The sequence below is a fragment of the Nannospalax galili genome, unplaced genomic scaffold (assembly GCF_000622305.1).
Source record: "Nannospalax galili isolate Female #2095 unplaced genomic scaffold, S.galili_v1.0 scaffold137, whole genome shotgun sequence".
Taxonomy (NCBI): Eukaryota; Metazoa; Chordata; class Mammalia; order Rodentia; family Spalacidae; genus Nannospalax; species Nannospalax galili.
Genome location: NW_008340203.1, coordinates 1,566,512 through 1,579,131, shown reverse-complemented (window position 1 = coordinate 1,579,131; position 12,620 = coordinate 1,566,512). Strand labels below are relative to the sequence as shown.

The 12,620-nt window shown below is 46.7% G+C and overlaps 1 protein-coding gene across 6 annotated transcripts in view; it reads left to right on the top strand.

Moving 5' to 3' along the window:
- The window catches only part of Acly (ATP citrate lyase), a 74,884-nt gene that overhangs the window by 42,413 nt on the left and 19,851 nt on the right, over positions 1-12,620 (top strand). For all 6 annotated transcript variants that reach the window (XM_008835267.1, XM_017798711.2, XM_017798710.2 and 3 more), the window contains one exon: positions 2,294-2,490. In XM_008835267.1, the coding sequence (XP_008833489.1) occupies positions 2,294-2,490 (197 nt within the window). The remainder of the gene's footprint in view (positions 1-2,293; positions 2,491-12,620) is intronic.

Below are 12,620 nucleotides of genomic sequence, written 5' to 3'. Positions count from 1 at the left end.
TATTTTTATTTATTTATTTATTTATTTATTTATTTATTTATTTATTTATTAATGTGCCACAGTTTACACATAGAGGTCGGAGGACAACTTGGTAGAGTTGGCACTGTCCCTCCACCATGTGGATTTCTGGGATTGAATTCAGGTTGTCAGTCTTGGTGTCAAGAACATTGACTCACTGAACCATCTCATTACCTCCTCCTTTATAAAGGGATTTATTTATTTTATTTTATGATGATTATGTGTGTGATGCACATGTGTGAATGAGGGTGCACATGTGCCACAGTGTGTATGTGGAGGTCAGAAGACAACTTTTGGGAGTTGGTTCCGTCCTTCCAACATTGGTTCAAAAATTCAGTTCAGCTTGTCATACTTTTGTGTTTGGTCTCTTTGAAGCAGGGTCTCCCTGTGGCCCCAGCTGTCCTGGAACTCACTATGTAGACCAGGCTGGCTTGAACTCACAGAGATCTGCCTGCCTCTGACTCCCAAGTGCTGGGACTACAGGCGTGCGCCACCACACCGGGTTGGTTGTCATACTTTTGAAGAAAGCACTTTTACCTGCTGAGTCATCTCACTGACTCAAAATTATGTATCTAGTTGTGTACACATATGTATATATGTGTGTATATGTATACACATACTTTTTTTGTCAGTTTTTTGAGACAGGGTCTTACTGTTCCCCAGATGACCTAGAATTCACCATGTAGACCATGTTGGCTTCAGTCTCACAAAGATCCATGTGCCTCTGCCTCCTGTGTTCTGGGATTAAAAGTGTGTACCACCATGCCCAGCTCCGATTGATGTATTTTTATTTTTTGTATGTATGAGTGTTTTGCCTATGTGTACTGAAGTATGCCTGTGTGTGCAGTGCCTGCAAAGGCCAGAAGAGGGCATCAGATCCCCTGGAAGTGGAGTTAGGAATGACTGTTAGCCACTATGTGTGTGCTGGGAACCAAACCTGAGTCCTCTGCAAGAGCAGCAGTGCTCTGAACCATTAAACCATCTCTTCAGACCCTCAATCTCACACTTTGACTATCCTGGGTTGGAAGATTTCTGAAATACTTGCAGAGTCAGTCCATTTCCAGGTATATATTTTTAATTTTACTTGAATTGTTAGGGATCGAATCAAGGACCTCACTTACACCAAGCAAATGCTATACCACTGAACCATACCTCTAATCCCAGTTTATTTTTAATTAACTAATTTGTGTATGTATGTTTGTGTGCACATGTACTTGTGCACATTTTAGGCCAGAGGATGTCATCTATCCCCCTCTGTGACTTTCTCCCTTATTTCTTTAGCCAGCATACCTTAATGATCCTCTTTTCTCTGTCTCCCCAGTGCTGGGGTTACAAGTGTGCATGGGACTGTGCCTGACTTGTTAGGTGAGTGCTGTAATCTGACTGCCAGTCCTTATGGCTGCTCAGCAAGCGCTCTGAACCACTGAGCCATCTCTTCAGCCCACCCTCCTGACTCCTCAGTCTTTAAGCGGCTCTCTCCACAGTCTTTATCACCATTATAGCTTCAAGGGGCTGATGGGAAGAGTCTTGTTTTTACTATTTTTGTACTTCCGTGCAACCCTAGTGCAGTCCTTGATTATTCATTCTTCATCTATAAACCAATGAAAAAGCCACCTGGAGGCCTTGTTGTTGAGTCAGGAAACTTCAGGTTAGAAGAAATTGCTGTTTGTTTTTTGAAGCTAAGGCTGGGTTGGGTGGCACATATCTATACCTTTAATCCCAGCACTCAGGAGACAGAAGCAGGCAGATCTCTGCGTTTGAGTCCAGCCTGGTCTATATAGCAAGTTCCAGGTGAACCATGGCTGAGTAGTGAGACCCTGTCTCAAAAAAACCTCTCCAAAACAGGATTTTTTTCCCCCAGTGCTAATAATTAAACCTAGGGTCTCAGGCATGCTACATAAGGATCCTGCACCACCGTCCCCAAAGCTAGGATTTTGCAGTAAGCAAAAGATTTTTCATGAAGAGGTAGGGCATGATGTGCACGGAGAAGCCCAGTTGTGTGCTGTATCTTTGCTGGGTACTGTAGCCTGATGGAGGCAACTTAACGTTGAGTACCCTGATCTGAGACATGTTTACAATAGGGCTTTCTGTTTTCTGTGCAGTGTCTCCTAAGAGAGAAAATAGGATCCCCCTAGGCAGGAAACCCAATAGGCAGGTGTGATTCAATTTTTCTGTACTCTGGTCATAATCATAAGATATGTAAAGTGGGGCTTTGTGATTCCCCTGCATCCTGTGGTCCATCACCAACCACACTCAACTATTCCTGTCCCTGCAGGTTGGGGGCATCAAGCCCGGATGCTTTAAGATCGGAAATACAGGTGGGATGCTGGACAACATCCTGGCCTCCAAACTGTACCGTCCAGGCAGCGTGGCCTACGTCTCACGTTCTGGAGGCATGTCTAACGAACTCAACAATATCATCTCAAGGACCACAGATGGTGTCTATGAGGGTGTGGCCATCGGTGGGGACAGGTAATGAGCCTTCTGCAGTGGAGTAGGCTAACTGGGAGACTGCACAGTGGGTCCTGTGCACTCTGCTCACTGTCTGATCCTAGGCCTCTATGGGGACTCCTCTTGTCTCCTCTCAGGACTGGAAATCAGAAATTGTAGGGAAATGTGTTTTTAAAGCTGTTTCAAGACCTTTGAGATAATTCTTTCGGCTGTCTGTGAAGTGTTGATAGGGAGACTGTAAATTGTAATAATTAAAAAGGTCAGTTCTGAAACAGTAACATGGGTTCAAATTTTAGTTTCCTAGGCAAGACCGTCTAGACATGTTATTTAACTCCTTTCGCCTCTAACATTGTGTTGCCCCCCCGCCCCCTGGCCCAAACTCCACTGTTACTGGAAGACCATTGCGCACCGGCCTCCATCACGGAAAGTTGGGGCAAGGAGAGAGACCGATGGGGCAAGGGGGGCCTCAGGGCCTCGGGCAGCGGCAAGTACAGCAGGAAGAAATACCCAGGAAACTGTGTCAGTGGAAAGCTCATTTATTATGGTGGAAGCAGAGGTTTATATAGGAAAGTTTCATGGGCCAAGAGGTGGGGTTGGTTTTCTGGCGGGCAGGCAGGTAGGGGGAGGGAGGGGACTTTGAAGGCTACGTGGCCTTTGTCCTGTCCTCCGGGCTTATGATCTACAAGAGACCAGTTAGGATTAAAGGATTAGAGACCTAATAATTGTGCTTGGGGTGTTGTATAAGAGACAGTATATCTAGAATGGAGCAGGCCAGTTTCCTGCTGTCCTCACTAGGAGGTCTCCAACCTGGTCGTGCTCTACATTGCGGGGGGTTCGAGCCTGCAACCCCCGCATGAGGATGACTGGGGATGAGTAAGCGCGCCGTTCGCCAGTCCTTGTCACCCCCAGTACTGGGAATAATCAGATGCAATGGGGAGTCTAGTCAAGCGGGAACTCATTAATTGCAGGCGTTATAGAACTTATAAAGGCATCTGGAAATCCCCCTCCCCGCTGAGGGTGTATCTTAAGGATGATTATGCGCTGATCATGCACTCCTCAGCAGTGCGGAAGTATCCGTCAGACTTTCAAAACAAGTCAGGCTGCACCCCAGTAACTTCCTCTTGGCACCACCTTGGCAAGACGGGGCCTTTAGGTCCCCACATCTCCCCCTTTTATTTTTATTTTATAAGGCCGGACTGACTTTATTTCACAGGTTACCCATCTCATAGACGACTCCCTGAGGAGAGATGGCTATCTCCTTCCTCTAATCTTATGTATTTTTGCCTGTCTTAGGTTGTGTCACCTCTGACAAGCCTTTCCCATCATTGGATCATGCACCTGGCCATGTGCGTGTCCTGTCTTAGGAATACTTGTCATGGGACATCTTACCCGTCCTTGGCTAAAAATGCGTCATGATTAAGGGCAGCCGCGTGGGTAATGCCAGCCCGTGATATTCTTAGTCTCTGCCTAATTCGGTTAGCCAAGCGTGGACAACCGGAGGGGGTATAGGAGGTGGGCTGTGGCAGTTCCAAGGGTCCTCTGTTGCCGAATTATCTGGTAAGCATTATCAAGAGAAACAAAGCAAGTCATGGTGTAGGACAAGTTGAAATACTTCTGAGATCATGTACCTTTTAGCCAGTCAGCCAGTTGTCAAAGAGGTAGCCAATCAGCCAGTTGTAGAGGCTGCAATGAAGCCAAGGAACTGGGTCCTTTACCTCAGATGGATATGAATAGAGGAATTTTGTCTCATGAACTATTGTCCATGGACTGTCATGCTAGTCAGTCGGATCCTGGCCTACCCACTTAAGGTTTTTCGCAGGCACCCATATGGGGTTTGAATCTCCTATAGGGTAGACACGGCCAAAGCCTCGACCCATGGTTAGCAATGGATCTGGGCCTTTCCATTGCTGGTAATGGGGTCCTTCAATCTTACCCGTACCTCAGGTCTCTGCTCCTGTTGTCCCCAATGCTCCTGAAACCAGGATTCCAACTGATTTTTTTGAAAATTAAGAATATTAATAAGGCCATACCCAACTGTTGGTGGGGGCTTATTCCCCCTTTTTGTTTTTGTAATTGAATTTTTAGGTTTTGATGGTTGCATTCTACAATGGCTTGACCTTGGGGATTGTAGGGAATTCCTGTATTGTGTTGAATTCCCCAAAGTGAAAAGAAATCTTGTAAATTTTTACTCACAAAACATGGTCCATTATCAGTTTTAATTCTTTGGGGCAATCCCAACGTAGCAAAGCACTGGAGAAAATGAGACTGAGCATGTTTAGACTTCTCTCCTGTATGAGCAATAGCCCAACAGGCATGTGAGAATGCGTCGATGGACGCAAAAATATACTTAAGCTTTTCAAAAGGAGCATAGTGTGTGACATCCATTTGCCATAAGGAATTGGGCTTGAGTCCCCTGGGGTTTACCCCTGGCTATTGCAGAGGCGGTACCTGTAGACAATAAACCACCTTGTCTGCCTCTGCATTGTCTTGGGATAAAAGCCCAGGCAATCCTGGTGCCCCCTAAGATGCTGTAAGAAGATAGGGGCTTCTCTCTCTTTAAGGAGCGTATGAGCAAGAGAGTATGGTTCCCAGAATTTTAAAGGGAGTAATAGTCTGTATTTTATCAGTGGATACATGGAGTCCGCCTGTCTGTAGACATTTCTGAGTAACCTTATATAACTCTTCTAAGTGTTGGGGGCTTGGAGCTCCCAAGATCATATCATCCATATAAATGTACACAGTGGCATGTGGCAGCAAGTGAGCAGGCCCCAAAAGGGTCTTCACATAGCTTTGGCAGAATGCTGGGCTATTGGCCATACCTTGGGGTAAAACATTCGATTCATACCTCTTATCAGCCATTTTAAAGTTGGTGGAAGGTACAGAGAAAGCAAATTTTTCACAATCTTGGGGTTGTAGAGGGATAGAAAAAAAACAATCCTTAATGTCTATAACTATCAGAAATAAATCTGAGGGAATAGCAGGGATCCAAGGCAGCCCCCTTAAGGGTGTACCCACTAGGGTCATTCTAGCATTGACTTTATGCAAGTCTTGCAGCATTCTCCATTTGCCAGAGGATTTCTTAATAACAAAAACAGGTGTGTTCCATGGACTTATAGAAGGCCGGATGTGGCCCAACCGTAATTGTTCCTGCACAATTTCCTTTAAAGCCTATAGCTTTGTCCTATGAGGTTGGCAGATAACCCTGCTGCCACCAGGGGTTGCACCTCCCCTTTTGCTCCATCTGCATGGGTCCCGGGAAGCCCTGAAGTTGGCGAGGGCACACCCGAGGTGCCACTTGTTACTTTGGCTGCTTTTGGTTTCAGTTCTGAGAGCCCCAGCAGCGGATAAATCCCCAATTGAACCTCCCTTTGTCAAGCTAGGCATTCCACACGTTCCCATGTATCGCCAGTAAAAACATTAGCCCCAAGTAGCCAGGGAGCCAGATGAACGGCCTCTGCCCAAACCTTTTGAGTTTCCGGATCTGACAAATCCAGCCCCCTACTTTTAAGCATTTCTCTCAGTGCCTTAAGCGCTGGGTCCTCAGGCTTATTAGTTGCGTTACCCATCTTTCAGGTCTTGCTTACCCCGGACTCTCAATTGGCACCAATCCTTTTCACCTTTCTTTGAGTGCCACACTGGGCGCCGGTTGTGGGGGGGTTTGAGCCTGTGACCCCCACGCAAGGATGACTGGGGTTGAGTAAGCACGCCGTTGGTCAGCCATTGCCGCCCCCAATACTGGGAATAATCAGACACAACGGGGAGTCTAGTCAAGCGGGAACTCATTTATTGCAGGCATTACAGAGCTTATAAAGGCATCTGGAAATCCCCCCTCCCCCCTGAGGGTGTATCTTAAGGATGATCACGTGCTGATCATGCACTCCTCAGCAGTGCGGAAGTATCCGTCAGACTTTCAAAACAAGTCGGGCTGCACCCCAGTAACTTCCTCTTGGCACCACCTTGGCAAGATGGGCCTTTAGGTCCCCACACTACATTCCAGGCACTCCTGACTTATCCCAACATCTTCCCCTTTATCTTTTATAAGGGGTGGGTGTCATCAAAATTGGAGAAGGTACTAGGGATAGTTTGGTACTGGACTATTGGTGGACTCGGTCAGTGGTGATATTAATGATGTCCTGTATGCGACTTTTGAAAAATTGAATTAGACAGGATGTTATGAGAAGCAGGGTACATAAGGCTAGCAGGGGGCCTAACAAGGGTAGGAGCCAAGCAAGGAGGGAGCTGGAAAACCATGGGATCCCTCATGGATCGGAGAGGGCCTGGAGACTATTCTTTAGGTCTTGGAGAGTTTTGACATTTTGTTCAACGGTTCCAGATCTGTTTCTATAAAAACAACATTCCTCTTTTAGTAAGAGGCAGGTCCCCCTTGTTCAGCTGTTAATAAGTCAAGGGCCCTTCGGTTTTGGAGCACCACCCTAGCCAGGGATATGATTTGGCTTTGAAAGACCTCGAGGCTCTCGATTGTGGATGTCATGGCTTGTTTGAGCCAGCTGCGAAATTTGGCAGCGAGTGATAGGAGTAGCCCAGGGCCCCGCTGTGTGTCCAATGGATCCTGCAGACAGAGCGAGTCCCAGGCCGATGAGCAGGGGGATGAACACCTCTCTTTTGTGTCAGTGGGGAGTTGTCATCATGTTGGCCACTTCTTCCTTTTCCAGAAGGTAGAGCTGGGGGGTAACAATGACAGGAGTACAAAAGGCAGAAATAGTTTGGTTGATACAAGTTGTTATGGTGCCATTACACCAAAAGAGGGCCGGGGGTGGTCTGCATAGGGCTGTGGATATAGAAATGTTAGAGGCACAGGTTGGGGGGTAAGCAGAGGAGCTGAAAAAACAAAAAGGCAAGGAAGGGAGCTGGTCATAGAGGAGTGTATGAGGAGGGGTCGGTGGGGTTATCTCCCGGGTGTTCCCTCCGATGATCGAGATGTTAGCTGGAGCGGCTGCTAGCAGGGGTCTGGTGAGAGAGGTGCAGAAGAAACGTTGAGAAATATTAGGATGGGAAGAAAGCCAGATAAGGTCAGAGGCATATGGGATGTATTGAACCCAAGTTAGGGGTGTTTGAATTTGTTTTTTAATCTCACCCTCTTAAGAGAGGATATGTGATTTAATCTGTTCCGATTGTGGTGCTGGCACTAGCTGACAGGATATATGTATGTCAGTGTTGAGATATGATGCAAATCTGTTACTGTAAAGCTTGCCATGAACTCTAGTGCACCATCAGTCATCCCAAGGGTCCTTAATTTCTACTGTGAATTTATTTCCTTTGGCTATATAGTCACAATAAATGCTGTATCGTTGTTGGGTTTTTTCTATGCGGCAAGACCATTACCAACAACCACCATAGATGTCTTTGTCTTGTAGGCAGTCACCCGAATTTCTAAAAGGAAAGCATGCATAAGCATCAAATTGCTTGGAGGTGGAGCGGGGCTGAATGGGGATAGTTACAGCTGTTGGGCACCCCTGTAAGGGGCAGTTGGCAGTGCCAGTGACTTGGTTAGCCTTTTCATAGGTTTCCCTGACCAAGAACTGCCATCTGAGTACTATCTGGGCTGAAGTGGAGTTAGAATGGAGTATAACCAGAATGGACATGATAATGACTGAGAGTGAGGCATTTTGGGGGCAGGCTGCTTGGGCTTGTCAAACCAGGTCATGGACGTCCTGCCATGTGACATTGCATGCTGTCCTTGGGTGACATTTTCTCCTGTGTCGCTTTGTCTCTGTCAGGGAGAGTCTGGGCATTTTCTTGGTCGGTGGGGAGATGTCGGACATTTCTGACAGGGACCCAAATAGGCCTTGGTTGATCCTGGGGAAAAACACAAGCAAAGCCCCTTCCCGTTGTTAGCAATGGGTCAGGACCTTCCAGAGTCTGTCCAGAGGGTCCTTCCATCTCACCATTATCTGTGGGAGGGTTCCGGGTTTTTTCCAGTGGAGGACTATGGGGGATTCTGTTGAACTTTTTGAAAAGTTGAATGAATTTAAGGTAGCTAGTGCCATAGACAGTTGTATGTTGGGAGGGTAATTACCTCCCTTCTGTAAGTTGATTTTTTTAAGGTTTGGTGGGTTCTTTCGATAATTCCTTGTCCTTGGCGATTATAGGGGATTCCTGTAAGGTGGGATATGTCCCAGTGGGAGCAGAAGGATTTAAATGTTGAGCTGACAAAGGCTGGGCCATTGTCAGTTTTTATCTGTTGAGGGAGGACCATAATGGCAAATGTCATGAGCATGTGGGCAATAAGTTTTTTTTAATTTTCTTGGGTTTGTGCAGTGGCCCAAATAAATTTGGAATAAGTGTCTACTGTAACGAAAACAAATTTTTGACAGCTGAATTGGGGGATGCAAGTAACATCAGTTTGCCAGAGGGCATTCACCTTTAGGCCATGGGGGTTGGTACCCAGAGTTTGTAATGTAGGAGTATATATTAGCAAGGCACAAGAGGAACAGGTTTTTAGGATCTGTTTTAGGTGGGCTGTAGGGGTGTTAGGGAATTGGGCTTGGAGGCCTTTGAGGTTTGTATGGGTAAAAGCATGAACCCTTTTAGCTTTTGTAAGGGTAGAATGGAAGGCCCCATGGGAGGCAATGTGATCAGCGAGGGCATTGCCTTCTGTAAGAGGTCCTGGCAAGGGGCTGTGGGAATGGATATGTTGGATATAGAGGGGCTGTTTACGTACCTCTAAAAAGGTGGATATGCAAATGAGCAAGGGGGATAAGAGGTTTTGGTTGAGTTTAACAAAAGATCATGAGATCCAGGGGAGAAGGTTAGTGACATAAATGATTTCAGAAAATAGGTTGGCGGGCTCATGTACCTCCTTTAGGGCAAGGTAGACTGCATATAATTCTTTATATTGGGGAAATTATGAGGAAGTTCTTGGAAGAGGGACGTGGGTGGTTGGGCGGTGTCCTTATAGAGGACAGTGGCAGCTCCCTGGGAGCCCCCATCATTAGGCTTTCTCCAATGAGATTTGGGAGAACAGATGGAGAGGGAGCCAGAGGAGGGAGGATAGGGCGGCAATCCATTTATCTTTGGGAAAGTGGTTGTATGTTTGTCCTGGAAATCCCATTAGGCTAACAGCTATCCGGGAGTGATTATGGATCAGCCATTGGACATCAGAGAGGGAAAAGGGGTGATGATTTTGTCAGATTCTTTCCCTAAGGTTTGTAAGGAACGATTTCTTCCTTGACATATCATGTTAGCCAAAGCGTCCAATTTGGTTAATAAGTGAGGGGCATTGCCAATAGGGGTGTGAAGCCATTTGAAGACCCCTTGAGGTTGATGGAGGGCCCCAACGAGGGTTGGGGAGGAATTGAAAATCAGGAGGTGGACCAGGGAGGAGGGCTTATAGCGGTGTAGGGTTATGTCTTGAAGGGATTTGTTCATGGCTACTAATGCCCTGTTGGCTTCCAGTGTGAGTGAGCGTTTGGATGAAGGATGTTTGTCCCCTTTTAGGAGGTTGAAGAGGGGTTGAAGGGCGTCTGTAGAGAGTGGGAGCCAAGGCCTGAGCCAGTTGAGGTTCCCTAGGTAACTCTGTAAGGAAGCCAGGGTAAGTTGGGAAGGGAAGGAAAAGACAGGTTTTAGTGGCTGGATGGTTGTTAGGGAAATTTTAGTGCCTAGAAATTTTATGGGCGGAGTGAGCTGAATCTTTGTAGGAGTGATTTTAAAGCCAGAGGCCTCAAAGGAGCATGTTAATTGATCCCTGAGGTCTAGTAAGGGTAGTGGGCGTACATACCAGGCAAGGATGTTGTCCATGTAATGGTAAATATGGATTCCCTTTTTAATATGGGGTTTTAAGGCAAAAGCAACCACTTCTTGGCAAATGGCAGGGCTGTTAGCCATTCCTTAGGGGAGAACAGTCCATTCATATCTTTTTTACAGGTCCAGAATTATTGATTGTGGGGATGGAGAAGGCAAATCTCTTATAATTTCTTGGGTGTAATGGAATGGAGAAGAAACAATCCTTGATATCGATGGATAACAAAGGGGTATTTGCGGGAATGGCTGAGACCAGGAGGAGTCCGCGTTGAGGGGAGCCCCAAATTCGCATGGTTTTTTTGTTGGCCCTTAAGTCTTGTAATAAGTGCCCCCCCCCCGAGCTTTTTCTTATGGTGAAGATGAGAGTGTCCCATGGGCTGCAGTTAGGCCGGATATGTCCTAATTGTAATTGTTCTTTAACAAGTTTCTCAATGATTAGTAATCTCTCCGTAGATAGTGGCCACTGTTCAACCCAGATGGGATCATCAGAGTTCCATTCTAGGCAGGGAGTTTGATATTTAACAGTGGCCATTAGAATTGGAGGTTATCAGTGAATGGGCAAAAGGAGCGTGAATCAGATGGGCCACTGGGGTCCATTGAAGGACCCTTGTCCCTGGTGGTGATAATTACATATAGAGATCCAAGGAGGTCTCTTCCTAGTAGGTTAATAGCCATGTCAGCAACCAAAGGTTGAATGTGGCCTTTGTTTCCATCAGGGTCCTCCCATGTGAGGGTTTCTTTAGTGATGAAGGCCTGGGAGGCGCCCCCCACCCCCACTAACTTGGGGCCTGGTAGTAAGGACCATGTTGAGGTGACTTCCTGTCTCCTAATGATAATCTTATTGGCCCCTGTGTCAATGAGGTATTTAAAGGGCTTTCTCCCTGATTTGATAACTATTTGGGGGGTGAGTTTTCTCTAGTATGGTGGAGGTCCATAAGGTTCTGACCTTAGGAGGCTGTCCTCTTACTGGTGGGGCTGAGGGCTGCCACGAGAGAAGTTTAAAGGTGGGAGTGGCTTTCCTTCTTTATCATATTTGGAACAGCAATCCCGTTTCCAATGGAATCCTTTTCTGCAGTGAGTGCAGACTGTCTTGGGGGCTTCATTTGTTTTAGTTTGGGTGTTATCTTGAGGGCATTCATTCTTCCAATGTCCCCTACCCTGCATTTAAAGCATTTACCTTCTTGTTTTTAAGCAGCTGAGAAAGACTGAGCTATGGATGTCTCCGTGCCTAATATCTTGGGTGGCCATGATCCATTTATCATAATGTTCTTTCTTTAAGCCTTGACACTTGACAGGCCTGTCTACATTCAGAGGTCATCCCATCCCAAATTATATTGCGGAGTAGGATGTCTCGTCGTTGGGTCAGAAATTTTTTTATCTTTGCTAGTTTTGGACCTGAGTTTAAAGTCAGCAAGGGATTCTTCAGGTTTTTGCTGGAGGAACATGAGGGATGATTCAGAGGTAGGGCCAGAAGGAGGGGTAATAGGCTCCCAGGCCTGCAAGGTGCAAAGGTGCTCCTGATCATAATACCCAGGTGGGAATTTCACTTGCTGGACTCCTGTGGCCCAGTCGCCCTGACCAAAGAGAGTGTCAGAGTTCCAATTGATACCAGCTTCATCAGTGTTTTTGTGGTGTTGTTGGATATACTTGTCACAGAAAAGGGCCTCCCATTGTAAGAGGAAAGGGCCAGGCAGCGACGCCCTACAGATGTCTTGCCAGTCTTGGGCCATATTCAAGGTGGCATTGAAGCCAAGGAGAATATTTTTTATCCAGGGAGCATGTACGCCATCCTTGCATACAGCTTGTTGGAGTTCCTTAAGGTCTCCAGCTAAGAATGGGTACCATTGTAGGGGCCTGCAAAAGGTGGGGATCAAGTTAGCTGGTAAGGCCTGATATTCTAGGTTTTGTGTGTCCCTGATATTGCAGAGCTGTTGGGTAGCCAAAGGGGCAGGAGGTTTGGGGTCTTTGTGCCCAGCTTCATCGTGTGGGTAGGGAGGCAAAGGCAGAGAGGGATAGAGGTGTGAGAGTTTTATTTTAAAGTTAGCTTACTCTTTCCTGGTATTTTCTATGACCTGTTCCAGTGAAGCCAGGTTGGCCACAGGGTAATCTTCTGGGAATTCCTCATCTGAATCCTCAGGGGGAGGGTTGGGACAAGGGGAGCCTTTTCTAATATTGTGAGTTGGTGGGGGGAAACCTACGTATTGCCCGATGGCTGCAATGATGGGAAGGAATTGGGGGGAGGGTGGGGAGCCATCTTCAATCTCTCTCTGTCTGGCTAGGTAGTCTACCCTGGTCCAGACTTCTGAGTCATATGGGTCCCAGGAGGCCATCCAAGGGGCAAGTTGTAGGACTTCATTCCAAAAGGAGGTAGTGTCTTTCTGAGAGAGTTT